The sequence below is a fragment of the Petaurus breviceps genome, unplaced genomic scaffold (assembly GCF_028583685.1).
Source record: "Petaurus breviceps papuanus isolate PSGF00001 unplaced genomic scaffold, PetGlider_PUasm1.0 90865, whole genome shotgun sequence".
NCBI classification, from domain to species: Eukaryota; Metazoa; Chordata; class Mammalia; order Diprotodontia; family Petauridae; genus Petaurus; species Petaurus breviceps.
The window spans coordinates 715,058-742,105 of record NW_027187367.1 but is presented as its reverse complement, the minus strand read 5'-3'; the positions used below and the strand labels follow the sequence as shown (position 1 = coordinate 742,105).

Sequence of the window (27,048 nt, the reverse complement as noted above, 5' to 3'; positions counted from 1 at the left end):
GCCCCATCTTTTCTCCGAGCTTTAAAACTCTATTACTGCCTATTGGACATTTCAAACTAGATTCCTCAGAGATATTTCAGACTCACTATATCCAAACAGAACTCATGATCTTTCTTTCCAATCCCACCCCTCTTCCAAATTACCCTTTCTTTTGATCCAGTCCAGTGATCATTCTCTCTCTTCTTTGCATGCCATACTCTCTCTCTCTCTCTCTCTCTCTCTCTCTCTCTCTCTCTCTCTCTCTTACTGTCAGTGTCTTCTGCTTCATGGAGTCTCTTTCCTTCCTCAAGATGGAGATCAACAACCATCTTCCTTCCATGTATGCATTCATGCTCTCCTCACATGGCCTAACGTCCAAGTCCCTTGACTTACTCCTCCAACCTGCCATAGGATGCAAAGACATGGTGATATTCTTGATCTTGTCATCACCCCCCAATGTTCCACATCCATTCTCATGAACTCTGAAATTCCTTTATCAGATTTTTTTGATGGAGGGGGGAAGGCAGGGCAGTTGGGGTTAAGTGACTTGCCCAAGGTCACATGGCTAGTAAGTATTAAGTGTCTGAAGTCAGATTTGAATTCAGGTCCTCCTGACTCCAGAGCCACTGCTCTATTCATTGTGCCACCTAGCTGCCCCCTTATCAGATATTTATCTCTTGTCTTAAATGCCCCTCTTATTGATCTTCCCAGCCTCTCTCCCTTCTATCACAGCATATTGTTTAAACCACCCCTATGTATTTGTCATATTACATCTTGTGTTTTATCCTCCCAGCTAGTTTTATCAGTTCCTCCAAGACAGGGCCTGTGTCTTGTTTCATTGGCATTATCCCCAGCACCCATCAGAGTGCTCTGAATAGAATCTATATTTAATCAATAAATGTTTATTGAATAGAATGAAAGCTGTACAGAGTTGATTAAAATGTCTGAGCTGAAAGTTTTACGCATACTTCTTTATATTTTTTTCAATCATTATATGATATGTGATCAGCTCTAGACTTTCAGTGTGTATGTAGCTTCTTACCCATTTGTGAAAATTGCTTCTTCATAAGCATTTAGAAAGGATTTATATGCTGGCACCCTCAGTTTTGTGGGTGAGACCCTGTCAGAGAGCTTATGGTAAATGTTTCAGGGCAATATTTCCTAAATCATTGCCTGCATCATAGAATGTCAGAGGTGGAAGAGACTAGGAAATCCAGTGGGCATTCATGCTGCTGAACACCCTTCCTCCTCCCTGCACACCTGAGGACCCCAGTAATTCACTTGTCCTTTGTGCCTTCTTCTCTGTTTTCAGCACTGGGGAGGATAAGATTTGTCATTGCTTGCCTTTGTGAGGAACAGCTTTAGAATTGTTCAGCTGGAGAGCTCAGCGATTGAGATGAAGAAATTTATCTTATTGCCATGACATTTGTTATGGAGTGATCACCACCACCACACCTACCCACACCCACACACACTTATACACACACATACAAAACCACATATGCATGCATAACAAGAAAAATTAACCAGTGTTTGTCCTTTCTGCAAAGAAAAGATTGATTTGAAGCATGGAAACTCAGAGCTGGGAGGAAGCTCAGGAGTATTGTATTGTAGTACACCCTGAAGCAGGAGGACCCTTTAAAACATCCTCAGCAAAGTATTTTCCCCTCTCCCCTTCAGTGACACAAAACTAACTCAGAAAACATCCCATTCCGATGTTTTATTGTTGTTGTTGTTGCTGTCATTTATTGTCTTACTCTCTTACTGTTAGGAAGTTCCATCTTATAGGGAGCTGAAGTCATAATCTGAAATATTCATTCTACACCATCACTCTGGAGATAGAATCATAGCAACACAGATTTTAGATATAGAAGAGACCTCAGAAGCCACCTGGTCAAACCCCTTCATTTTACAGATGGGTAAACTGAGACTCAGAAAAGTTGTCAGTCGCTTAAGGTCACTCAAGTAGTGAGTGGCAAGAGACAAGGTTTAAACCTAGGTCTTCTAACTCCAGAACCAGAGCTCTTTCCAGTGGACTTAGCCCAACCTCTTGGCTGCCAGACTTCTGATGACATATGCCTCTTCTAGGCTCTAAAGACTTTCTGCTTTGGTGACCTAAAGCTGAATAAATATCATACTATGCATATAGATTAAAGCTTATTGGAAGTTGTAATGGAAAGGGGAGCTGCTAGATCATCATCCATTGAATGAAAGAATAAGTCCTCAGCCTTTGGATATTTCTCCAACTATACACCTACCACTCAAGAAAGACTGAAGTGCTCATGAAGGTATTTTCTGCCCTGTGTCTGCAAATGAGACTAAGATGGACCACAGTGACTCTGAGCCTATTATGGAGGGCAGGAGGCCAGTAAAAGAAAACCTCTCAGTATAGTGAACAACAGTGAGGAGGTTTTGCTGTATGGCTTATTCTACTCTACAGTTCTCTTTCTCCTGGCTTCGATCCAGTTCTCAGCCTGCATATAAAAAGCTTGGGATGATTCTGTTCCTGAGGTGCTGACAGTTCCTTCTAGGAGAAGGGGCCTGGCTGAGTTTCATAAACTAAAGCCAGAAAAGGCAGAATGCGTTTTCTGTGGAAGAAGGAGAATTGGACTTGAAGTGAGGACTAGGTTTGAATCCTAGCTCTCCTATTTAAGCTGTGTGACCTTAGACAAGTCACATATTCTCTCTGATCCTCCTTTTCCTCATCTGTACTTGTTCTGTTTCCCTCTCCAGATTTTTGTGAGAAATTAAATGAGATAATCCATGTAAGTTTCTTTGTAAACCCTAAAGCCCTATATAATTATCAACCATTTTTAATGAGGATTGAGGGAAGGAAGAAGCCAGAAGGGATTGTGAAGGACTGGCCTCAGCAGGGCAGTGGTGCCCACCTGGTGCTAGAGTTTTCCTGGGTTACTCTCACACAGGGCACAGAAAAATGGACCCAACCTAAGGATGGTACTATAGATTCTGTGCCCAGTTTCAGAAGGAGCTGGAAAATCTTTGGTAAAATCTGATGGGTAGGTATCTCTTCTCAGGTGTTAGGGTGCCCACCAGCTGCTCTCAGGTTGGATATTGTTTTTGGAGTGGAACGTGCCATTTGTGGATTTCTTAGTCTCTCTTACCCTCCCCATTTCCATCTCCTTTTTCTTCTCTGCTCTAATGAGTGGTGCCATGGCTAAGAGACTCAGAAATTGCCTGTCTTGGATTGTAGTGGCTGTTCACATTGTATTTAGTTTGCTCAAGTCAGCTCTGGCGTCTTCAATGTGGCACTTCGTGTTTCTCTGCCACTTGGAGGACCAGTTGTGGTTTTGTATCTAATTAGCACTTTGAGCTTACTGCCCCAACTTATCTGAGCTTAATGACACTGAATTCATAGGGCAGGACTGGCTTCTGCCTGTACATATCTTGCCAATGTGCTGCCTGGCATCCAGAGTAGAGAGGTGCCAGATGTAAAGCCCATAGCTGGAATGAGGACATGCTTGGCTCCATCTGCCATATGCTTAGAGATTGGCTTATATCCTGTGAGCAGGCCTGCCCAGCTGGCTTTTGTAACCTAGAAGAAGAGGCACACAGAACATTATAAGAGGGCAGGAAAGTGAGTTGCTCAGTAGTGAAAGAAGAGAGTGGGTGGAAGGAGATCAGCTATTGAGAAGGAGCCTCTTGGCTCTGGGATGACTGTAAGTTAAGTTTCCAGGCCAGTAGAGCAGGTGGAAAGATTAAGGTGGAGGATGGGCTACCAGGGGAAGACACAGAATATTGGGGAGCCAAGATCACGAACCCGCCAGGATGTTCCTGCTGTGGGATTGACAGATGGTGGCTTTGCTGTTCACTGCAGCCCTCTTACATGCAGAGCCAAACACAGAGTTGAGAGCCAGGTAGCAATTATCTTTTCCCAACATCTTTTCCTATCACTTGAGGGTTAAGGAAGGAAATAGAGGGTCCAGTGAGTCCCTGGTCAGATGTAACTCCTGTGTCAGCACCATTGCCAATTCCTACAAAGGCTTATTTCTTAACTATTACATCATAGCATTTGTCCAAAATGCAACTCAGGAATCTGGCCCTGAAGATGAGTGTGAAGGGAATAAGAGAGAGAAGGGTGTGGTTGCCAAGTTAGGAGTAAATGCTTGGAAGATAAAATCAAGAATCAACAAGTATTTATTGAGCTCCTACTATGTGCCAGGCCCCCTACTCTATTAGGTGCTGGGTCTACAAAAACAAAAATAAAACAGCCCCTGCCCTTAGAAAGCATATATTCCATTGGAAGTAAGATAGGGGACAAAATGTACACAGAAAACTGTATCAAGATATATACATGTAGCAGTGAATTGGATTGGAACACTAACGCCAATGTAATACCCATAGCAGACACCATGAATATGCATGTATATTTCCAGGGTAGATTTGCAAAATATAATAAACTTTCTTCCTCAAAGGCAAAACCAAAATATTTATTTGGAATATCATTAGGATACCAGGAGGTAAGATTTAACAAGGTATTCATTACTAATCCAGAGAGCATTGACATCCCAAGCCTTCTTTCTGTCAGGCTTCCCCACAAAAACAAGTTCCCCTAGACAAATTCCTCCCTTTTCCCACTCACAAATTGCTTCTCTCTATCTACTGTGCCTCACTCTCTGCTTTCTCTCCTCCTTGGGCAAGTTCCTCCCACACAGTGAGCTCCATGTGACCCAGGCTTCATGTGTTAGACCTATTAATGGGCAGAGAAGATCTTCCTGTTTCATTAACATTACAAACATTTCCCATGAAGTTGGATGTGCATGCTTATTCATCCCCTTCCCTACATACAGAATTCATACAAAGTTATTTCCAGGGAAGACAACAACTGAGGACATCAAGCCTCATATAGGAGGTTATCACCTAAACTACCAGAGGAAACTAGGGTTCCCAAAGCCAGATACTGAGGATAACTGGGCAAGGCAAAAAACAAAAACAAAACAAAACCATGAGATAGAAAGATGTTATATTGCCAGTGTGACACCCAAGGTGGCTGCTATAAATATGCAGGCATATGTCCAGGTTTGAATTGCAAGATATAATAAACTCTCTTCTTTGAAGACAAAACTAAAATATTTATTCATATAGAATAAAGGAAAGCCAAATCCACCATGGTAATCAAGAAGTTGGTATACATTACCAATGCAGGGAGCACTGCCATCCCCATGCCTTCCCTCCTTCAGGCCTCCCCACAAACAAGCTCCCTTAGGCAAAATGCCCCTCTCTCACCCATGCTAACTGCTCTGCCTCCATCTTCCTCCTCTGTCTTTTAGCTCCTCTCTCTCTCAGCTCTTCCTCTTTACTTACTCTTCCTTCCTGCTCCACCCATTCCTGTTCCACCCATTTGGCAAGCTCCTCCTACCATGGGCCCCATGTGACTCAGGCTCAAAGCAGGTCACATAGGGCTATTATGTGAAGAATCTTCCCATTCCATTAACAATACAGGTGTGTACTGGGAAAAGCAAATTGATTGATTTACCTGGCATAGCAAGTATGTGAGGGGTAGTAAGGAGATCAGGAAAGCTCACCAGATATTCCATAACATATTTAAATTGTTGGTAGTAGTAGTAGTAGTAGTAGTAGTAGTAGTAGTAAATAGTAACAACTTTTATATAGCTCCTTAAGGTTTGCAAAGTATTTCAAATATATTATCTCATTTAATCCTCACAACAGCCCTATGGTGTAGGTGCTATTATTATTATCCCATTTTATAGAGGAGAAAACTGAGGCTGCCAGATTAATTGATTTGCTCAGGGTAACACAACTAGTGAGTGTCTAAGGCAGATCCTCTTGATTCTAGGTTCAGTGTTCTCTCCAGTGTGCCAAATTACCTCTCATCTTAAAGAACTATCTTTCTACTCTTCACAGTCATTCTAACTCAAAGCCTGTCTTTTGATTGTCAGATGGAACAGGCTAAATAAAATAGACTGGCCTTTGACCCTTGGCTCGGATCTGTTGAATGCTTGAAAATACTGTTTTTCATTTTGAGATGAAGTTTGCATCATCAGTGGCAGAACAGCCTTAGGCTTCAGAAAAGATGAGGACAGAATTTAGCTACTGAGGTACATAAGAATTACAAAGTGCACAAAGTGTTGAGTTCTATACTGTTCTTTTGAAAAAGATAATTTGTTTATATGAAGCTAGAATCATTTCAGGTGTTACAAAAGAAGGAGGTATACATGGCAGTGCTTCATTTATCTGGTGACCTCAGTGTTCTAGAGCCCAGAAAAAGAATTCTGAATAGCTTGGGGAAAAAGAGAGATCACAGGGTATAAGCTGTTGTGTGGGTTTCAGGGCCTTATTTTTAGAGGATATAGAAGTGATCAAATAGTCTGTTCTTTCCCCAGCATTTATTAGCAAATGCTATCTAAAAGGATGGCTATATTGTAGATTCATCAGAAAAATGGGGGAAAAAATCACAAAAAATACATATCTTGGTAAAGTTTTTTGAAGTTCACTCATCTAACAATCATTATTTTGGTGCCTGCTATATGCCCATACTATACTAGGCACTGGGGATACAAAAATAAAAACAGTCCCTACCCTCAAGGAGCTTACATTTGGGGGGGAGAAGGGAAAACATACAAACAGATAAGTAAATACAAAATATACAAACTAAATACAAGTATTGACTTACAGGAAGGCCCCCAAAAGAAAGGCTTGTATAGGAAGTGACACTTTGGGCTTAGCCTAGAAAAGAACTAGGAAGTTCAAGAGGTGAAAGTGAAGATGGAAAATATTCCAAGTGGGAAGCAAAGGCACAGAACCAAGAGATGGAATCGTGTATGGAAAACACCAAATTGGTCGTTTTGACTAGAACAAAGAATGCTATGGGGAGTCACATCAGTTTAGAAAAAAAATAGTTGAAGCAAGATTTTGAAGACTCTACTTATCAAATAGAGTACTTTATAGTTTATCTTAGTGGCAGTAGAGAACCACTGGATCTTTTTGAGTATGGAAATGACTTGGTCAGATCTCTGCTTTAGGAATGTTATTTTGGTATGTTTGTGGAGGATGGATTAGAGAGAGGAGAGACTAAAGGCAGGGAGAACAATGGGAAAGCTGTTATATATAGCTGTTATATGTGAAAGGTGGCAAAAATCTGCAACTAGAGAAGGAAACAAATGCACCCCAGTGGTGGAACCAATAAGACTTGGTAACTGGTTGGTTATAAGAAATGAATGAGAGCAAAAAATCAAAGATGACTCCTAAATTGTGAACCTGGGTGACCTTGGTTCATAGTCCTTGTCAGGGAAAGTTATGAGGAAAGATTGGTATTTATGGAAAGATGTTTTATTTGGGATACCTGTGGGACATGCAATGGAGGTGATTGTTGGTCATGTGGGATTGGTACTTGGGATGAAGGTAGATTTGGGAATACTCTGCATAAAGAGGATAATTGAATCATTGGGAGTTGAGGTCAGTGAGAGAGTGTCTAGAGAAAGAAGAGAAGCAGACCCAGGATAGAACTTTGGGGAGCTCAGTGGGTTAGGAGGTGTTGACCTAAATGGATCCATCAAAGGAGCCTGAGAAAGAACAGTCATACAGATAGGAGAAAAGCAAAGAGAGAATAGTGTGATGAAACATAGGGAGGAGAGAATATCCAGAAGGGAGTCAACAGTGTCACTGAAGAGAGATCTAGAAGGATGAAAAATGAGCAAAGACTACTGGATTTAGTAACTAGGAGGTCTCTATTAACTTTGTAGAGAACAATTGAGTAAAGGAATTGGAAGCCAGACTATGAGAGTTGGGAACTGAGAGGGGTATGAGAAAATGGCAACAAATAAGCATAAATACCTTTTTCTAGGAATTTGGTCTATGCCCTCTATCTCTCAATTTATAAGGAGGAACAAATGATATAATAGGTAAGTAGGTGGTATAGTTAATAGAGTGCTGGACTTGGAGTCAGGAAAACTCGAGTTAGAATCCCACCTTACACACTTACTAGGTCTGTGATCCTCAGCAAGTCTTTCCCAGCCTCAGTTTCTTCCTCTTCAAAATGGGGATAATAATAGCACCAAACTCACAAGGTTATTGTGAGTCTCAAATGAGATAGCATATTTAATTCACATCACAACCTTGAAAGCACTATATAGGTGAAAGTGATTAGGGAGATAATAAAGCACAGTACATTTGAATGGTATGGATTTAACAGTCACAAGTTCCTGCTACTCCGAGGACTTTCCAGGACCAGCAGAAGACAATTCAGGAATCTAGTCTTGTCCTGCTTGTTAGGGGGAAGCAAGGTAAAGAAGGAGCCTTAGGTGGAACTAGGAATCGAAGTTTATTCCAGGGGCTTGATCCTATTATGTCACATCTGGCCTGCCTCAAAGCTCACTTACTTAACCTAGATTACATTTATCGTACAGATCCTTGAAGGCTGGGAAGAAATGTGAAACATGGTAACATGTACTCAAATACTGCATTAAGACTTATTGTTTGGGTGACCATAAACAAGAGGCCTAATCTCTGTTAGCCTCAGTTTTCTCATCTATAAAGTGGGAATATTACTACCTACAATATTTGTTTCACAGGGATGTTGTGAGGACCAAATGAGATATTGTTCATAGAAGTGCTTTGTGAACCTTAAAGAATGATATGAATGTCAGTAATTATTTTTATTCACAGCCTTTTTTGATGATACGATGCAGAATTTATGGGCCATTTACATTTAGATCTTGATTTTTGATCCACCTGCAGGCCATCAGAAGGCACAAGTCACTACCTCAGAACACTGCTGTGGTCAAGTTCCCTAGTGGGATACTGTGTACATCCTCTGCCCTGCTTGAGCTCTCTACTCTGGGATGACCCTGACGGAAGGCTGGGGAGCACTAACAGAACCTTAGCTCCGAACACTGTGTCTCAGCAGTAGGGCCCATTAGAAGTGAAATGTTCTTAGTGGGGCATTTTATTTGCACACTCCAGTAGAGTGGACACTAAAAGGGTTTTCTAACGCTTCATGGGCTGCTAATTTCCTCAGTGACCCTTTTTGTTGGAACCTGACCCCAGCCAGAGGCTCTGTGCGATGAATGCCAGCGCCTGACACAGAACCTGGGCGAGGGGTGACAATGAGGCCTCTATTGGCTTTAATCAGGCTCCAGTTGCATCTTAAGAACAGGGGGAATTTGTGTGGCTCTCAAAAGCCCTGGGTGGCGCAATAATGGAGGCCCCCGGGTCTCCCATGGAGGCCAAGGCAGCCCACAGACAGCAGCTAAAGGATTCTTGAAGCAGGAGGGAGGTGGGAGGTGTCAGGCGGGCAAGCAGGCGGGGGCTCCTTTGTCAAAAGGGTCTCTTTAGAAAAGCAGGCCTGCTCTGAATGCCTCCCAAGCTCTATTGGGCGGCCCAATCGGGCCTGACAGATGGATATCACAGGCACACTGCTTATTCAGGGAGTTGGAGCCTCCCTGCCCCTGCCCCCGCCTGCCTATTCATCACCAGGCTAATTAGTTTTTGTCTGTGCTCTCTCTCCTCCCCTGCAGACTGTGATTCCTACTGCAAGGCCTCCAAAGGGAAGCTGAAGATTAACATGAAAAAGTATTGCAAGAAGGACTATGGTGAGTCACAGTGTTTCTCTCCTAGAGGAGAAAAAAAGTGCAAGCCTCTGGGGGGATGGGGCAAGGAAGGAAGGGAGAAGGAAGGAGGGAAGGAGAGATGTAGGAAAGAAAAGGGGCAGGGAGGAGGGGGGAAGAGAGAGATAGGGAGGGAAAGAGTGAAAGAGAGTATGTGCATGGGTTCCTGTGTGTGTACACATGAAGGTCAGTATACCCATGGTATACCGACTTGGTGGGCATTAGGTACTGATGGGGCACCATGGGATTTCTATGCAGTTCTTTTGAGATTGCAAATTTTCTTTCTCCAGAGACTAGGGAATGACTTGAAGGACCCTGATCACTTTTCCCTTAGGTGGGTCACAGGTATGCAGAGCAATCTGGACCATAGGACTGAGTTTTGTGGCCACACACTCTACCCTTGAGCCCTTCCCCCTGAATTTAGTCTGTACCCTTTTTTTTTTTTTTAATTTTTCCACTTCCCCTTGAATTTAGGCTATATGGTTCTTATGGTTAGCGGTTTCCTCAGAACTTTCTGCTTCTGTTGGTCCAGAACACTGACCAGTGCAGAGTAATAGAAAGAGTTCTGGACCTGAATCAGGAGTCCTTGATTCCAGTTCTGTTTTTATCATAACTTGCTGTTTGATCTCAGAAAAATTACTTTATTTCTGTGGGCCTCTATTTTCACATGTGTAAAATGAGGAAGTTGGACAGGGTGAATTCCTGAGGTAGGTCTCTTCTAACTTTGACACTATATAATTACTATATGATTATACTTGACACACTATCATTCTATGATCCTGACACAATCCATGTAGAGAAAAGACCTGATGCTATGGGGGAAAGAATACTGAATTTGGAGCCTAAAGACCTAGTTTTGCATCCCAGATCACCTAGGGCAAGTCACTAGGCCTCCCTCAGCCTCAGTTTCGTCATTTGTAAAGCAAAAAGGCTAGCCTGGACAGCTTTTGAGCCCTCTTCCGGTTGTAAATCTAGGATCCAGTGATCCTTACAGACTGAGATGATCCCCGAGTTCCCTTCCTATAATGTTATGTTAATCCTGCCATCCCGTGAATCGCCTCTTTTGCAGAAGTGGATACAAAAGATAAGGAAAGGTTCATAGGATCATAGATTTCAGGTCAGAAGGAAGTTGGGAGGACATCTAGTCCAGCCTTTTCATTTTAAAGAGGAGGAAACAGAGGGGAAGGCCACTGTCTGTAGCCACACTAAGTGTCAGAGGTAGGATTCCAGACCCAATCTTCCTGACTCCCAAGTCAGGCATTGTATCCTCAATTGTGATGCTTCTTTCTCAAGGCCAGTAATTCCATCCCTTATCATTTAGAAGAATCCTAAAACTCTTCAAGTTCAATTTGGACTGAGGTAGACTGAGGTTTCTTCTGAAATGCTGAAGATAAACAGAACCTCAGCTAGCTTCCTCCCCTGCCTTCCTTTGCTTCTATTCCCCTCCTTTAATTACTGGAAGCCCAGTGCTGCCCATCATTGTAGTAGTCCCTCTGGGAACCAAGGTAGAACCAAAACTTCTTGGCTTTCAGGGGCCCATAATTTTAGTTGGAAGAATAGATAGATAGATAGATAGACAGACAGACAGATACACATGCACATATACATATATACACATGAATGTATGTATGTGTGTATAGGTATATGTATATGTGTATATACATACACAAACACACAACAGTGGATAAAACCTAGACCTAGAATCAGGAATATCTGAATTCAGATATGGCTTCTGAAACTTACTGGCACTAGACAGGTCATCTAATGTCTGTTTGCTTCAGTGTCCTCATCTGTAAAATGGGGATAATAACACCGACCTCCCAGAGTTGTTCTGAGGATCATATAAGATAGTAATTATAAAGCACTTAGCACAGTGTGATTATATGCATTTAGTTAATGCTAAGGGCAGATATCCCAAGAGAGTGACTAGAGTGAGGAGGCCTATTTAGCAAATTTACTGGGGGGACAGGACCATGAAAGAATTGATGAACTGAGAAAAGGAACAGGGAAAGCATTTAGAATTATTCTGGGAAAAGACATAGAATATTAGCACTTGAATAGATGTATGAGGTCATTTAGTCTATATATTTTATACTGAAGGAAACTGATACACAGAGAGGGGAAAGACTTTCTCAGTGTCCCAGAGTCGAGTGGCACCTAGGGGTGGCTAGGTGGCGCAGTGAAGAAAGCGCCAGCCCCAGAGTCAAGAGGACCTGGGTTCAGATCCAGCCTCAGACAACACACACACACACACACAAACAAAACAAAAAAAACAACCTAGCCATGTAACCTTGGGCAAGTTACTTAACCCCATTTGCCCTCCAAAAGGCAAAAAAAAAAAAAAAGAGTGACACCTAGGTCTCCTGATTCCTAGACTAGTGCTGCCTCTTATTGTACCATATGTATGGGATGACTGTCAGAAAAAGACCCTGTGCTAGAAAGTATAGTAAGGAGAATTTCAATTCAGTCCAAAAAGTCAAGATTAACCCTGTCTTGTGATTGGACCGAGCTCTTGCAGCATGAAAGCCAGGACCCAGTTCCTGATAGAACCTTTTACATTTGTCTCCCACCAAGACTCAGACACAAGAAAAAAATGGTGGCTTCTCTGGCTGACAAAACAAGCCAGCTGTGTCCATGGACTTCAGACTATCTTAGAACCCTGGATTCTGGATTCCTGCAGAAGATAGCATCCTTCCCTTCTAACCCTCATACTTTCCAAAGTAGACACCTCGGTGCTTGGTACTCAGGTTATCTTCCTTCCAGCTTTCTACCTCTAGTATAGGGAATCCCTTTTTATCCCTGCTGGAAGTAGTGACCATGATCCCAGTCAGTCAGTGCATGGTAGAGCCAAAAAGCTCAGTCCAAAGCCAAGAAGGCAAAAGGATTATGTAAGTTGGGAAAAGAAGAGAGAAAGGAAGGAAAGGGAAAAGGAGGCTAAAGGAGAGGGAGAAAGAAGAGAGACATTGTGGGATGGATAGAAAGTGGAGAGGGAGGGAGAGAGAGAAAGATAGGGAAAGAGAGAGAAGGGGAAAAGGAGACCTGTCAGCACCCAGGCCAGGTGGCCTAATTGTTCAGCATCCCTAGTCCACACACACCCCCACCAAGATTTTCAGCAACCCCTCACCCCACCCCAGCTGGGACCCAGATGTCTGGCAGCCCTACCATGTAACCCAGGGCCTCTGTTTTGCTGTTGACCCAGACCCCAGATCCTGACTGAGTCAGCTGCTTAAAGCACAGGATTTTTATTTGAAAAAAAGGACTCAGAACCATGAAATAAATGACGGTGCCCAAAGGAACCCACAGGAATTCAGGAAACTAAAACAACTTGAAAAATCTTACCCAGGTTTTATTCTTTTGTGGGTTTGTTTTTGTTTTGTTTTGTTTTTTATATTTAAGCAGAGTGGGATACAACTAAAGCAAACAGACAAAATCTTCTCATCCAGCAGCCCAGACTAGTCTCCTAAACAACAGAGATAAAGCCAATTGACAGCTTTTGAATGTCAGTTCCAAAGTTGTAGCCATAGGCATGTAAGTTCAAGTTATCTCCAAGTTCAAATAAATTCCAAAAAGCTCAGGCTCATTTCTTCACACAGACAGTGCAAAACCTTCAGACTTCCATGGGAAAAATAAACCTTTATTTCAAAACAAACTTTGAAGTTGTTTAAAGAAAAAAGAAGAGCTGTTTGCTGAGCCCATGCTGAAACAGTGGGAAAAGGCTGCAAGGTTAGTCTGAAATACTCTTCTGGAGAGCTTCTTGGCATCTACAGAGATTGTGAGAAGACCTTCTGCCTACTTCATTTCCCTCCTCCTCACCAGCCCCTGCCATCCACTACCTTAGGAATAAATAAGAAAGTAATCAAGTCTGAAGTTGCCCTAGCTAGTTCTTCTGCGTCTGGCCTTTTGGAACTCAAGGGAAGGTCTTCAAACCTGTAGTTGCTGTGAATTCCTCAGTGACCCCTGTATAGATATACTTCTGGGTAACAGTTTGCAATTCTGTAGAGTAGACATCAACTTGAGGGCAAGAGCCATAATGGATACTTGGCATTGTACCACTGGGGGTGGTGTGGTGTGGGTTGTAAACCTTAAAAGATCAGTTTATGCAGAAGTAATTTTTTGTTGTTATTTGTTTTGGGAGGCAATCAGGGTTAAGTGATTTGCCCAGGGTCACACAGCTAGTAAGTGTCTCAGGCTGTATTTGAATTCAAGTCCTCTTGACTCCAGGTCCAGTCCTCTATCCACTGTACCACCCAGCTGCCCCTACAGAAGTAATTTATACAGGTCAAGTAACTCATGCATTCTTCTGATTCCTCCATCTTCTGACTTCATCATCTAGTCCAGCAGTTCCCAACATTTTTGTTCCTTTCAACAAAAATAGGTGGTTGAACCCCAGAGCAATTTAACATACTACTCATAATATTCTTTTAGATTTATTCATTACATGCTTCTAGTAGTTACAATGATAAATTTTGCCCCCAAAAGTTTTAAATTAAAATTTACATTATGTAATTATAATTATAAAACATAAAATTTTATTCCACCTATAATTATGAAAAACTCTAAATGTAGATTTATAAAACTAATTATAAAATAATTACAAATATTTTACATGGGACATTCTGTAATGATTAAAAGAAATATTTCAGCAAGACCTCATATTTTTACTATTATCTGCAATACTTCAAATGACATTTATAAATTTTACAAATTTCATTGAACATACATAACATTTTAATGAAATAAATTAGATTTTGGAAGAGATTTAATATAATACAATAATCAAAATACTTTTATTGTTGGACTTTTATTTGATTTTAAAATTTGAACTTTTTTTGTTTGAAGAAAGTTTTTATTTTTTTATTTTTTAAGCAATCGGGGTTAAGTAACTTGCTCAAGGTTACACGGCCAGTTATTTCTGGGTGTGGTGCTGAGCGCCTGAGCCCAGGATTCGATCTCCAGGTCGTCCCAACACTGGAGCCGGTGCTCTTACTCGCTGAGCCACCTGGCCTACCCTAAGCAATTGGGGTTAAGTAACTTGCTCAAGGTTACACGGCCAGGTGTTTCTGGGTGGGTGCTAAGTGTCAGAGCCCGGGATTTGATCTCCAGGTCTTCTCAACACTGGAGCCGGTGCTCTTACTTGCTGTGCTACCTAGAAAGTTTTGCAATATATTATTCAGTACCATATAAACATTCTTTAATCTGGTTCTCCATCAAATTTATTCTCTATTTTGATTCAAAGTAAGAATAAAGTGAAAATACTTGCTCACAAAAATGTGATGGAAATAGAAGAATCTTATACACTCTCTCTCATAGATGGAAATTAATTTTTAAAAATTTTGATCACCCAACCTATCAGTGGAAATGAATAGCTACTTATGATATAAAATACTTTTCTATTGGCTAATGACAAGTTCTTTATTAACCAATGAACATACTTAAGTTTCAGTTGCATGTTTTGCAACTGAATATTCATTTTTAACCATAAAAATTCATTTTTGTATAATATCTACATATAAGCTAATTTTTGTAAAGAAAAAATCTCTCTAGATGTTACTTTCATTTATTCTGCTACCAGTTCACTGGCTATATTCTTACAGAAACTCTGCTTAATAACCAACTGACCAGTGTTCTCAACTAGTCCATCTGAAAAGCCACCAGAGAGAAGGGTATCTGCCAAACAGTAACATAAGTGGAAGATAAGTTAAAATCAGAAAACAGCCTTAAAAGTGCATTAAGAGGCAAAGTTAAGTTTGTTTCTACAGAATGTGTGTAATAGTCCAAGACAGTTTCAGGATAGCTTGCAGTGTGTATTCCTGGCAATCCTAGTTTTCAGATGACCTGACATTTGCACTGCAAGAACAGGAATGTAACTAATATCTTGACAACATGATTACACAGCTGATGAAGCATGATTTCAGGGAGACAGAAATGGGTGAGTCATTCTGATGCAGTATACAGAGTGAAAATTAGTGTATGCACATGTATCTGACTATCAGTTGGGAATCATTTTGTAAACCTCATGGCACTTTGGAAACAATTTGATGACAAGATGAGAAATTGTAAGAACACATTTTGCTAAGTCAAAATAGAATTATTTTGGAAACAAACTTATAATGCTTCAAATATACAAATGCTTGTCACAAAAGAAAAATATATTTATGACATAATTGGGCAATTATTTACTGCTTAAAGCTCCATTAAAGAATTTTAAATGTGAACCTGTTAGATAATTTTCACAAAACCCCAAGGGACTCTTAAACCACTAAATGGGAACCACTGACATTTTAGTTCCTTTATTTTGTAGAGGAGGACACTGAGAAACAAGTCACATAGGGACGGTTAGATGGTGCAATGGATAGAGTGCTGAGCCTGCAGTCAGGAAAACTCATTTTCCCGAGTTCAAATCTGCCCTCAGACTCTTACCAGCTGTGTGGTCCTAGGCAAGCCACTTAACTGTGTTTGCTTCAGTTTCCTTATCTTTAAAATGAATTGGAGAAGGAAATAGCAAACTACTTCAGTATCTTTGCCACGAAAACCTCAAATGGGGTTACAAAGAGTCAGACATGGCCAAAAAACAACTCAACAAAAAAAAAAATCACATAGCTAACAAATAGCTGAGTTGAGATCAGAGTCCTTTGGTTCCAAATCCAGTGTATCATGATTTCTGTTATAACTTACTACCTACCTTATCACCACTTCCATTAATAAGGCAGAGAGAGGTCCTTGTCTCTCCCAGATAGCACTCACCTATGCCTTGTGATTCTTCTGCCCCTCCAATATTATTCTCAGTTCTAATTTTGCCTGCACAGAAATAACAGGTAGGGGCGAGAATTAGTGGACAGAGAGAGAAACACACAGTGTAATTTGTCCTAACATATACCACCTGTGGCACGTTCCTACTCATGCTTCTGTCCCTACCATATCAAGGCAAGAGCACCTTTGCTCTGATTATTCTGAGTGTCTGGGTTCTTTGCCTCTTGGAATCCTTAATTTTTTATTTCCTTCAAGACTTATATTAAGGCAAGAGTCAGGAAATGAGAAGAAGAGAGACTCCATGGATATGAACATGGGTTGATTAGCAGTATAGATAGGTCACTTCTGTCCTACTAGTCTGTATCTCAAGTGAAAGTACAACTGGATTTTGAGGGGAGGAAGCAAGCAAAGAATGTCATTAAGAAGGAGCATATATTACGTACATACTATCTGTCAGGCACTGTGCCAAATGCTTTAAAAATATTATCTCCTTGTTCCTCACAACAATACTGTTAGATAGACATAATTGTGATCCCGATTTTACGGTTGAGGAAGCAGAGAAAGACAAAGGTTAAGTGACTTTCCTAGGGTCATACAGCTAGAAAGTATCTAAGACCAGATTTGAACTCAGATCTTCCTGGCTGTAGACCCAGTGCTCTATCAGCTGACATTTGTGTGTGTATGTGCCCCACTTCCTGTTGACTCTGCCTGTGAGGTTGGCGAGAGGGGAATTACCTGCCCCAGGTTGGATATGTCTAGAGGGCTTCCCACAGGACACTTAGAAAGAAGCAAAAACTGCAGAGACAGGAAGTGGGTCAAACAAGTAAGCATATAGCCATGACCAGAAACAGCTTGGGCAGAGGAAGAAATAGCACTGGAATGGGTCATCCTCAGATGAAAATGTCATTTAATGACATTTAATAATCTGCCTCTAAGGCAGAAAGGTGAGAGGTGAAAAGAACCTTAAAAATCATTTAGTCTAATCCTCTTATTTTATGGACTATGAAACTATGGCCTGGAGATGACAAGTTATTTGTGCAAAGTCACCTGGTCAGTAATTTACAGAAACATTACCCACTTCCATCTGTCTCCTAGTATAGTGTTGTTTCCACTATGCTTGGTTGCTTTCTTGGTGGGAGTCACTGTGAATCTTCTCTCCTGCTCACCAGACTGTTGGAATCCAAGTGCCACATCATTGCTGTGCTTCAGATGTCCTTTTGAACTCCCATCTGAACTTTGAAACTCAACTCAAATGCCAATTTTCAATGAGCTTAGGGAGGGATTCCCTCCCAAATCCAATTTGTAACCACCTTTGACCTTTGATCTCTAGTCCATTTATTACATGATGCTGGATATCTTTCACTCTCTCATCTCTGGGCCTTTGTATTGATTGTCTTGAATGTCTAGAATGTTCTTCTTTCCTCACTTCTGCCTCTTGGAATCCTTGGTTTTGTGTTTCTTAAAGACTCATCTTAAGTTCCTCATTCTGCAGGAAGGCCCACCCAACTTCCAGTGCCATTCCCATCAGGGTCACCTTGTATGTACTCTGTGTGTGTGTGATATACACACATATATATTCTGGAGTGACTTTGGCCTCCATACTTTGGGACACCCTGCATGGTGAACATAAGGACCAACCCTCTTCACTATGTACTGTCTCCTTTCCTCCGTCTCAGGACCCAACCCTTCTTATTATATCAGTGAATTTATCCTTTCCCACCTTGACTCCATGGGGTTGATTTGATATCAGGCTCTGACAATGTCTAACTCACTTGACTAAAGGTTGGGGAGAGAAAACTTTTTGGACCCTGTTCTGACCTCTCTATAAGTCCCTGTAAGATCCACTTTTCACCTGAGGATGACCCATCCCAGTGCTATCTCTTCCTCTGCCCAAGCTGTTTCTGGTCATGGCTATATGCTGAATTAACTTGTTGGACCCACTTTATGTCTTTGAAGTTCTTGCTGCTTTCTAAGTGTCTTGTGGAATCCCCCTAGACATATCCAACCTGGGGCAGGTAGTTCACCTCCCTCTGACCTCATAGGCAGAACCAGTAGGAGATGGAACACATGCACACACAAAACACATTATTTATATGTGTGTGTGTGTGTGTGTGTGTGTATAATCATATATTGTTTTCTCTGGTTCCTATACTTTTTGAACATTTTTGTTGTTGTTGTTGTCTAGTCATGTCCAACCCTTTGTGACCCCCATGGACCATACTATCCATGGGGTTTTATTGGCAAAGATACTGGAGTGGCTTGTCACTTCCTTCTTCAGTTCATTTTGCAGATGAGGAAACTGAGGCAAACAAGGTGAAGTGACTTGCTCAGGGTCACACAGCTAGAAAGTATCTGAGGCCAGATTTGAACTCAGGGAGATGAGTCTTCCTACTCCAGGCCCAGAGCTCATTCCACTGTGCTACCTAACTGCCCTTCCTTGAACATAGGAATTATTTAATATTTTGGTTTGTAATTCTTCCCCCCCATAGTTGCTTAATAAATGCTTGCTTGGGGCGTCTAGGTGGAACAGTGAATAGAACGTCGGCCCCAGAGTCAGGAGGACCCGAGTTCGGTTCCGGCCTCAGACACTTAACACCCACACAAAAATACTAGCCGTGTAACCTTGGGCAAGTTACTTAACCCCAATTGCCCTCCAAAAAGAAAAAAAATAAAATAAATGCTTGCTTGATTGTATTAGGTTTCTGGTTCCCAAGACTTGAACTTTGAGCATTACTGGACCTTTCTGTCAAGTAATCAACCAAAAATTTATCCTAATACTTTGTGATTGCCAATCAATCACAAGCATTTATTCAGTTTCAAGCACTGTATGAAGCACTAAGAATAAAAAAAAAGGTAAAAACATGGCTCCTGCCCACAGGAGGCTCACAGTAGTGTGTGTGTGTGTGTGTGTGTGTGTGTGTGTGTGCGCGTGTGTGTGTGTGCGTGTGTGTGCGCGTGTGTGTGTGTGCGTGTGTGTATGTGTGTGTGTGTGCGCGTGTGCGTGTGTGTGTGTGCGTGTCCATGGGCACTTTCATGCACTTATATTCGCAATCCAGGGAGGTAGCATGGAATATATATATAACTCTGCACATAAGAGAAATACACAGCATGAATGGGAAGTAATCCCCAAGGGAAGGCACAAGCAGGTGGTTGGGAGTGGGTGGGTGACCAGGAAAGATCTCTTTCAGCAGGTGATTATTAAGCTGATAAATTCAAAGGAGGCAGAGGTGAGGAAGGAGAGTGTTCCAGGCATGGGGGATGGCCTGAAAGACGCAGTGTCCTGGGGGAAGAATGGCTCACAGGCCATTGTAGGCCAGCTGGATATCAGATAGGAGGTGAGCAAAGCACAAGAGCCCAGGAATGGTAGGAATGTGTCTGTGAAGGGCCTTCAACACCAGAAAGAGGATTTTATCTTTGATCCTGGAGCTAATAAGGATCTACCGAAGCAGGGTCCAAGAATCAGTGAAGAACCATGCAAGAAAAAGTGAATTTGAAAAATGTCTCCTCTACCTTTATAGAATTTATCACTCATCTGAAGAGACTAGGCATAAACATTAGAGAAAGTAAATAAGAGTTCAGCTATCATGTTATTGTTTAGTCATTTTAGTTGTGTCTGACTCATTGTGGCCTGATTTGAGGTTTTCTTGGCAAAGATACTGGAGTGGTTTGCCATTTCCTTGTGTATATCATTTTACAGATGAGGAAACTGAGGCATACAGGGTTAAATGACTTGCTCAGGGTCACACAGCTAGTAAGTGTCTGAGGCCAGATTTGGGCTCAGGACAATGAGTCTTCCTAATTTGGGACCTGGAACTCTTTTGTGCCATCTTGCTGTACCGGCTAAGACGGGGAGTCCTTGGGGAAAATCACCATCTGAAAGTTAATGATAAATAAGCTAGTTAGACATTTTCTGAAGTACATCCTAGATTTGGGGAAAGTGGATCTAACATTTCTTAGTGAAAGAATATATGAGATCCCATGACTTAAGATTCTGCAGGATAATTTGACCCAAGATGGATGGGATACTCTCAAGAATAAGAGTCCAGCCATACAAACAAAAATAATTCCAGTAAAAGGAAAAGGTACTTTTTATAGAATCATAGATTTAGAGCCCAACCCTCTTTGATATTTGAAAAAAATTGAGGCCCAGAAAGATGACTTGCCCAGAGTCATACAGCAACAGACCCAGGATTTGAACTTTGTTCCCCTGAGTCTAAATTCAGCTCTCTTTACACTACTTCCATTTAAGGAGACATATGTACATTCACATCTAAGAACAAAGTAGGAAGGAAATGTAGGTAGTAGAAGGTGAAAACAAGAGAATGCCATAATCCTCTAGCTATCAGGAATAAAAAAGCACAGACTAACTGAAACTTGTGGTTAATCAAAGAGACAAACAGAGTTTTGTTTTGTTTTTTTAGGGCCATAGGATTATTAGAGAAAGGCTAGCACCACTATGGAGGTCAGTGCAAGAATTGAGAAAAGGAAGAAGACAGAGCTACTCAGCTCTTATTATACTTGGATTTTCTCAATCAAGGAAAAAATATCTTTGGACTGGAAAGTATAGAACAAAAATGGGAACTAAAATTCAAGATAAATGAGGGAATAGTAAGGAATTTCTTAGCTGTTCTTAATGAATTTAAGCACTAATAGCAGGCCCAAATGAAATAAATCCCAAATTTATAGATGTGATTGGTAAACTGCTCTCTGGAATCTTTGAAAAATCATAGGGAATGACAGAGGTTATATAAGACCAGAGAAGAGCAAATATCCTTATTTTCAAAAAGGGGAATTGCAATGGAAGCTTAGAGACAAGAAACTTTTGGTGAGAGGAAGATCCTCAGATTCAACAATTCCAAAACAAAACTCATTATCTTCCCTCCCATCCAAACATAACCTTTATCTAAAGTCCTCTATATCTTTTGAGGGCTCCACCATTCTTCTAATCACTTGGAAGTGATTGGATTTCCTTGACTCAGTGATATCCTTGACTGCTTGCTTCAGCCCACATTGCTTGACTCTATTATTTCTCTCCTTGATGATTATAATAGCCTCCTAATAGACATACCTACCTACAATCTCTCCCTAATCCAGGCCATTATACATCTACACAGCTGCCTAAGTGATTTTCCTAAATTGGAGATCTTACCATGTCACCCTCAACCCCCTCAAAAAACTCCAGTAATTCCTTGTTACCTTCTAGGAACACATATAAACAACCAGTCTGGTCTTTAAAGCCCTTCATCACCTGGCCCCAACCTACTTTTCCAACCCTGATTACACAAGACTCCCCTTCACAATATAGTCTAGCCATATTGTGCCAAATCTCCCAAATCTATGCCTTTGCTTTGTTTTATGCCATATTTAACAATAATTTTAAAAGGAAAAGTATAAAGTTGTATACCTGGGTTTCAGAAATAGACTAAGTATTGGATGGAGGAGATATAATGGAAAAAAAGTGTTGATGTGAAACAGAACTGAGGGTTTTAATGAACTGCAAATTCAGTACAAGTCACCAGTGTGCCATGACAGCCAAAAAAGCTGATGTAATATTAATCTATATTAACAGCATTCAGAACAAGAAAGGTGATAAACTTAATGTGCCCCGTGCTGGGCACCGATCATGGGAGGGAAGATAGTTTTGTTTTGGACTTGTTGAATTTGAAGATCCCCCCCCCCCCGAGAAAAAAATCTCATCTCCCATTTCTGTTGCAACTCCCCCTTTTGAAAACATTTGTAGCAACATCTTCTGTTCTAGATACCACATTTTAGAATTAAAATGGACATTTTAATTATATTTTTAATAATTAATTTTAATAATATATTATATATAATTATTTATTTGATTAATAAAAAAATTTTAATAATAACATTAAACTGGAGCACATCCAGAAAAATATAACCAAGATAGTTAGGGGACTTAACATCTCATGTCATAGGAGGATTAGTTGAAGAAAATAAGAGTATTTAAAATGGAGGACAAAAGATTTCAGGGTAGGGGTAAAGAAAAGACTTAGAAACGGTATTCGAGGATTAAATAGTATACTGGAAAAAGTACTGGACTCCCTGAGCCAGGCTACCTGAATTCAAATTCTGACCCTGAAACATTTCCTGTGGGACCTGAGCCTCAGTCTCCTTATCTGTTCTTTGAAGGGATTGGATTAGATGATTTCCAAGAATTCCCTAGCTCTAAATCCTGTGATCTTAATTATTTGAAAGTATGTCACAAACAGTTGTTTTACCTGGCCCCTGGTGGGGAAGGGCAGGGCAGAAATAGAAAGAAAGAGTGGAAATTCCAAGTTCAATATCAGAAATAACTTGGGATTAGTTGGAGCAGAATGACAGGCACTTCAGCGTGTGGTGAATGTCTCATCAAATCATCATCATATCTTTAGACACAGGTTAGAGGGTCATTTGTGAGAAAGGCTCTAGAGAAGATTCCTATCTCTATAACTTAGGGCTGGGGTGGATGATTCTAACTCCTGAGATCTTAAAAGTGCTTCAGACTCACCAAGACACTTCATTACTCTCTGCCCCAATTTTGTATTAGGGAGGTAATAAAAACACTTATCTCACGTGGTTGTTGTGAGAATCAGATGAAATAACATGTACAAAGCACTCTGCAAACCTCAAAACAATTTTTGAAGATAAAAGCTATTATTGTATATTATATTATTATTATATTTAAACCTTTAGTATAGAAGGAAACCTTATATTTGAAGGAACTATAAAACTTTAGAATTAGAAGCAATCTTAGAAAGCAAAAATCTCAAGTTCATCCCCAAAAATAAATTGTAAAGGTAGAAAATCATCCCTTACTGGCACTATAGTTCAGTGAGTGGAAGGAACCTGTGGCTGGAGTTAGGGGACTGGGTATTTATAGTCCTGGCCACTGCACCATGAATTGTGGCCGTGGGCAAGCCATTTGGAGCCTACTTGAACTTTAGTGTTTTTAATTCGACAAACATTGACATAACCCAGGATATTTTCCTCATCTGTAAAATGATGAAGTTGGACTAGATGTTCTCCAAGGCCCTTTCCAACTCTTAAATAAGCATCATCATAATTATAGTTGACCTGTTTTTAGTTCATTCCCTAAGTGTCAGTATGGGGTTTTCACAGAGTGAGGTAGGACTGTAAAACTTTCCTCGTGATTTTTCTCCCCATAGAACTCAGCTGCCCTCAGCATCAGGAGGATGACACTGGGGAAGGGCCTTCTTTTCAGAGACCCCTTGTAAACAGGCATTAGTTGAGGGCAGGGGGCATTTTAGAATGAAGACTAGGACAGAAGAAAAGCTTGTAGAGGCCCTAAAGTGGGTAATCACAGTTCCCTGACTGACATCCCAGTGGGGAGCCAATTAGAAAACACATTTCCTCAATTTTATGGGGCCAGAGAAACTTGAATGTTCCAGAAGCTCCTAATTAGAATTACCAGCATTACTTCCCTGACCTAAATCAGGGGCTATGGTCCAGACTGCCCAGCTGAATAGAACCTTCTTTCCATTGTGGAATTGAGCAAGGCCGTATGCGTTGCTGGTTTTCAGAACTTTGTTGACTCTGATAGATGTGGTAGTTCAGAGTTCCATGCTTCACTATACTGGCACCTGAAAGTAGTGTATAGGCCTGACATAGTATGTCATACACAGCAGACACTTCTTATGTTTGCTAAGTTAAATTGAATCAGATATGCATCAGTGAGCCAGTTTAGGCTCCTTTCCTTCTCTAATTTCCAGAGAGCTAGAGTTTTTTTGGGGGGGCCGTTTGAGCCTCAGAATTAATTTGCTCTCTATCTCTGATATACCCAGTGTGTTGGGCCTTGTGGATGGGACAGTACAGGCTTTGTCAGAACTGAGTTAAGCCCTTTTGAGCCAAAGAAAGAGTTGGAGAGGAGAAGAAAAAGGGAGTCACTATTGTGATCTGAGACTTATAGGGATGGGGAGGATATCACTCTATGCAAGGGGAGGTTTCACTTGCTAGTCAGCTGAATTTGTTTCCAAAGTACTTGAGAATACTAAGAGACTTGGAATCATATAGGATTTAGAGATGGAAGTTTCATTATAAATCATATAGTATGTGTGGTAATTAACACAGGTAGATGTGGAACTGGTCAAAGATTTCAAATCAACTTGGAAGAGAGTTTATAGCACAGTTCCCCAAAGGTCTGCTCTTGGGGATGTTTTTATCAGTGGCCTCTATAAAGGCCACAGAGGGCATGCTTACAGGTGACTCCAAACCAGGACTGATAGTTCTAGCACATTGGATAGTAGTAAGGGTCTAAGAAGATCTAAAAAGTTCATTATGGCCTGATCTAAGGAAATTCAGCAGTTATATGTAAAGTCTTATGTTTGAGTTAAAAAAAAATCAGCTTCAAAAATATAAGAGAGATGTGGGGATTATAATTGATTACAAATTTGCTATGTATCAGCGATATAATATGGCAGCCCAAAAAGTTGGTTCAGTCTTAACCTTCATTAAGAGAGGCTTAGTGTTCAGGACCAGACAACTGACAGCCCTGCCATCTGTATTGTGCTAGGCAATTCAGTAAGCATTTATTAAGAGGCTAATATGTGTAAGGCATATAAAGACAAAAAAGGACAGTCAATGCTGAGGCTATATTAGAATAAATCCAAAATAAGCACAAAGTAATTTTAGTGGGGTCAGATGCCCATTGGGGGGACCATACAAGTGGTATTTGAGCTGAATCCTGAAGGAAACAAGGTATGCTAAGAGGTGGAGGGGAGGAGTGGAAGCATGTGAAGTATGTTAGACAGCTTGTGCAAAGACAGAAGATGGAAAGTATGGGAAAAAACAAGTAGACTTTTTAGTCTGGAATGTAAAGTTCAGGAGGGAAAATGATATAAAATCCGTTTGGAAAGATAGGCTGCAGCTAGCTATTCAAGACTTTTAAATGCCAAATGGAATCGTTTGCTTTTTTCCAAATGCAGGAACTACTGAAACACCTTAAGCAAAAGTGAAGGGTTAAGACCTGTGCTTTAGAAATATCAGCATAAGGAGGATGGATTGGAGATGAATGGCAGGGAGACTAATGACAAGGGACTGTTGTGATTGGATCACATGCTGAGTTTTATGTTCATTTCCAGGCACCACAGTTTAGGGAAGACACTGATAAGCTGGAAAGACTCTAGAGAAGGGATCCAGGATGGTGAAGGACTTTGAGATCATGCTATATGAGAAGTAATCAAAGGAACTGGGGATGTTTATCCTGAACAAGAGAAGACAAGGAGTAGATGATCACCTTCCTCAAGTATTTGAAGGGTTGTCACATGGAAAGAAAGATTAGACTTGGCACCAGAATGTAGGACTTAAAGTAATGAGAGGAATCCATTTCAGAGAGAGAAATATAGGCTTGATATAAGGAAAAACTCACTAAACACTAGAGCTTTCCAAAAGTGGAATTTGCTGCTCATGGGGGAGCATTGGTTCCCTTCACTATTGGACTTCTATCGAAGGCTAAGATGATGTTGCTTTCTGAGTTTAGAGTGGACCAGGGGGCCTCTGAGGACCCTTCTAGCCCTGATATTGCCATTTTGTGATATAAGGTTCAATCTTCCTTCTCCCCAATTTTATTTTATTTATTTATTTATTTTAAAGCAATCAGGGTTAAGTAACTTGCTCAAGATTACACAGCCAGTTATTTTTTGGGTGGGTGCTGAGTATCTGAGGCCGGAACCGAACCCAGGTCTCCCAATGCTGGGGCCTATGCTCTTACTCACTGTGCCACCTGGCCTCTCCTCCTTCTCCCCAATTTTAGATAAGGAAACCAAGATACTAAGATTCACCACTGTCATACAGGATTTCCAGCACAGACTCCAAATTACCTACTGATGGTGATGTACTTTAAAAACACCTGCTTACTAATTGACATCAAACCCCAACATACTGTATGACCTCTTAAATGTAAACTTTCCTAGAAAAAAGTTTTCTATGCCCATTTCCTCCATTTCCATACCTCCCAATCACCCCTTGCAATCTGGCTTACAACATTATTTGACTGTACTTTTAAAAATATTTCCCTCCTATCTATCTTGGTCATTCTTGGTCATATATATTCTTCCCTGCTACATATGGTTATATCCAAGGGTTCTAGGCTAGACTCTCTTCTCTTTTCTCTCTACCCTCTTTTCTGGGGAATCTTATCAGCTCCTGTAGGTTCACCTATCATTTCCAAGTAAATGACTTCCAAATCTACACATTTAACTGTTATCTCTCTCCTGTGTTCCAGTCCTACATCAAGCAATCAATTAATCAATGAACTTTTTTTTTTTTTGGCTTTCTGGAGGGCAGGGCAATTAGGGTTAAGTGACTTGCCCAAAGTTACACAGCTTAGTAAGCGTTAACTGTCTGAGGTCAGATTTGAACTCAGGTCCTCACTCTAGAGCTGGTGCTCTACTCAATGCGCCACCTAGCCATCCCTCAGTGAACATTTTTAAAACATTTACTATGTGCCAGGGACTATGCTAAGCCCTGGGAATACAAAGAAGAAGCCAATAATCTCTGGTTTCATGGAGTTGATATTCTAATGGAGGAGATTGCATACATAAATCCAAATACATGCACATATATTCACACTTATACCCACATACATATGTATTGTGTATGTATATACATACACAAAGTACATATATATATATATATATACATATATATACACACATACACAGTGTGTGTGTGTGTGTGTGTGTGTGTGTGTGTGTGTGTGTGTGTGTGTGTGTGT

At 40.8% G+C, this 27,048-nt stretch overlaps 1 protein-coding gene across 1 annotated transcript in view; it reads left to right on the top strand.

Moving 5' to 3' along the window:
- NTN1 (netrin 1) overlaps window positions 1-27,048 on the top strand; it is a 440,610-nt gene that overhangs the window by 367,789 nt on the left and 45,773 nt on the right. The window contains exon 6 of the mRNA XM_069073087.1: window positions 9,474-9,548. Within this exon, the coding sequence (XP_068929188.1) occupies window positions 9,474-9,548 (75 nt within the window). The remainder of the gene's footprint in view (window positions 1-9,473; window positions 9,549-27,048) is intronic.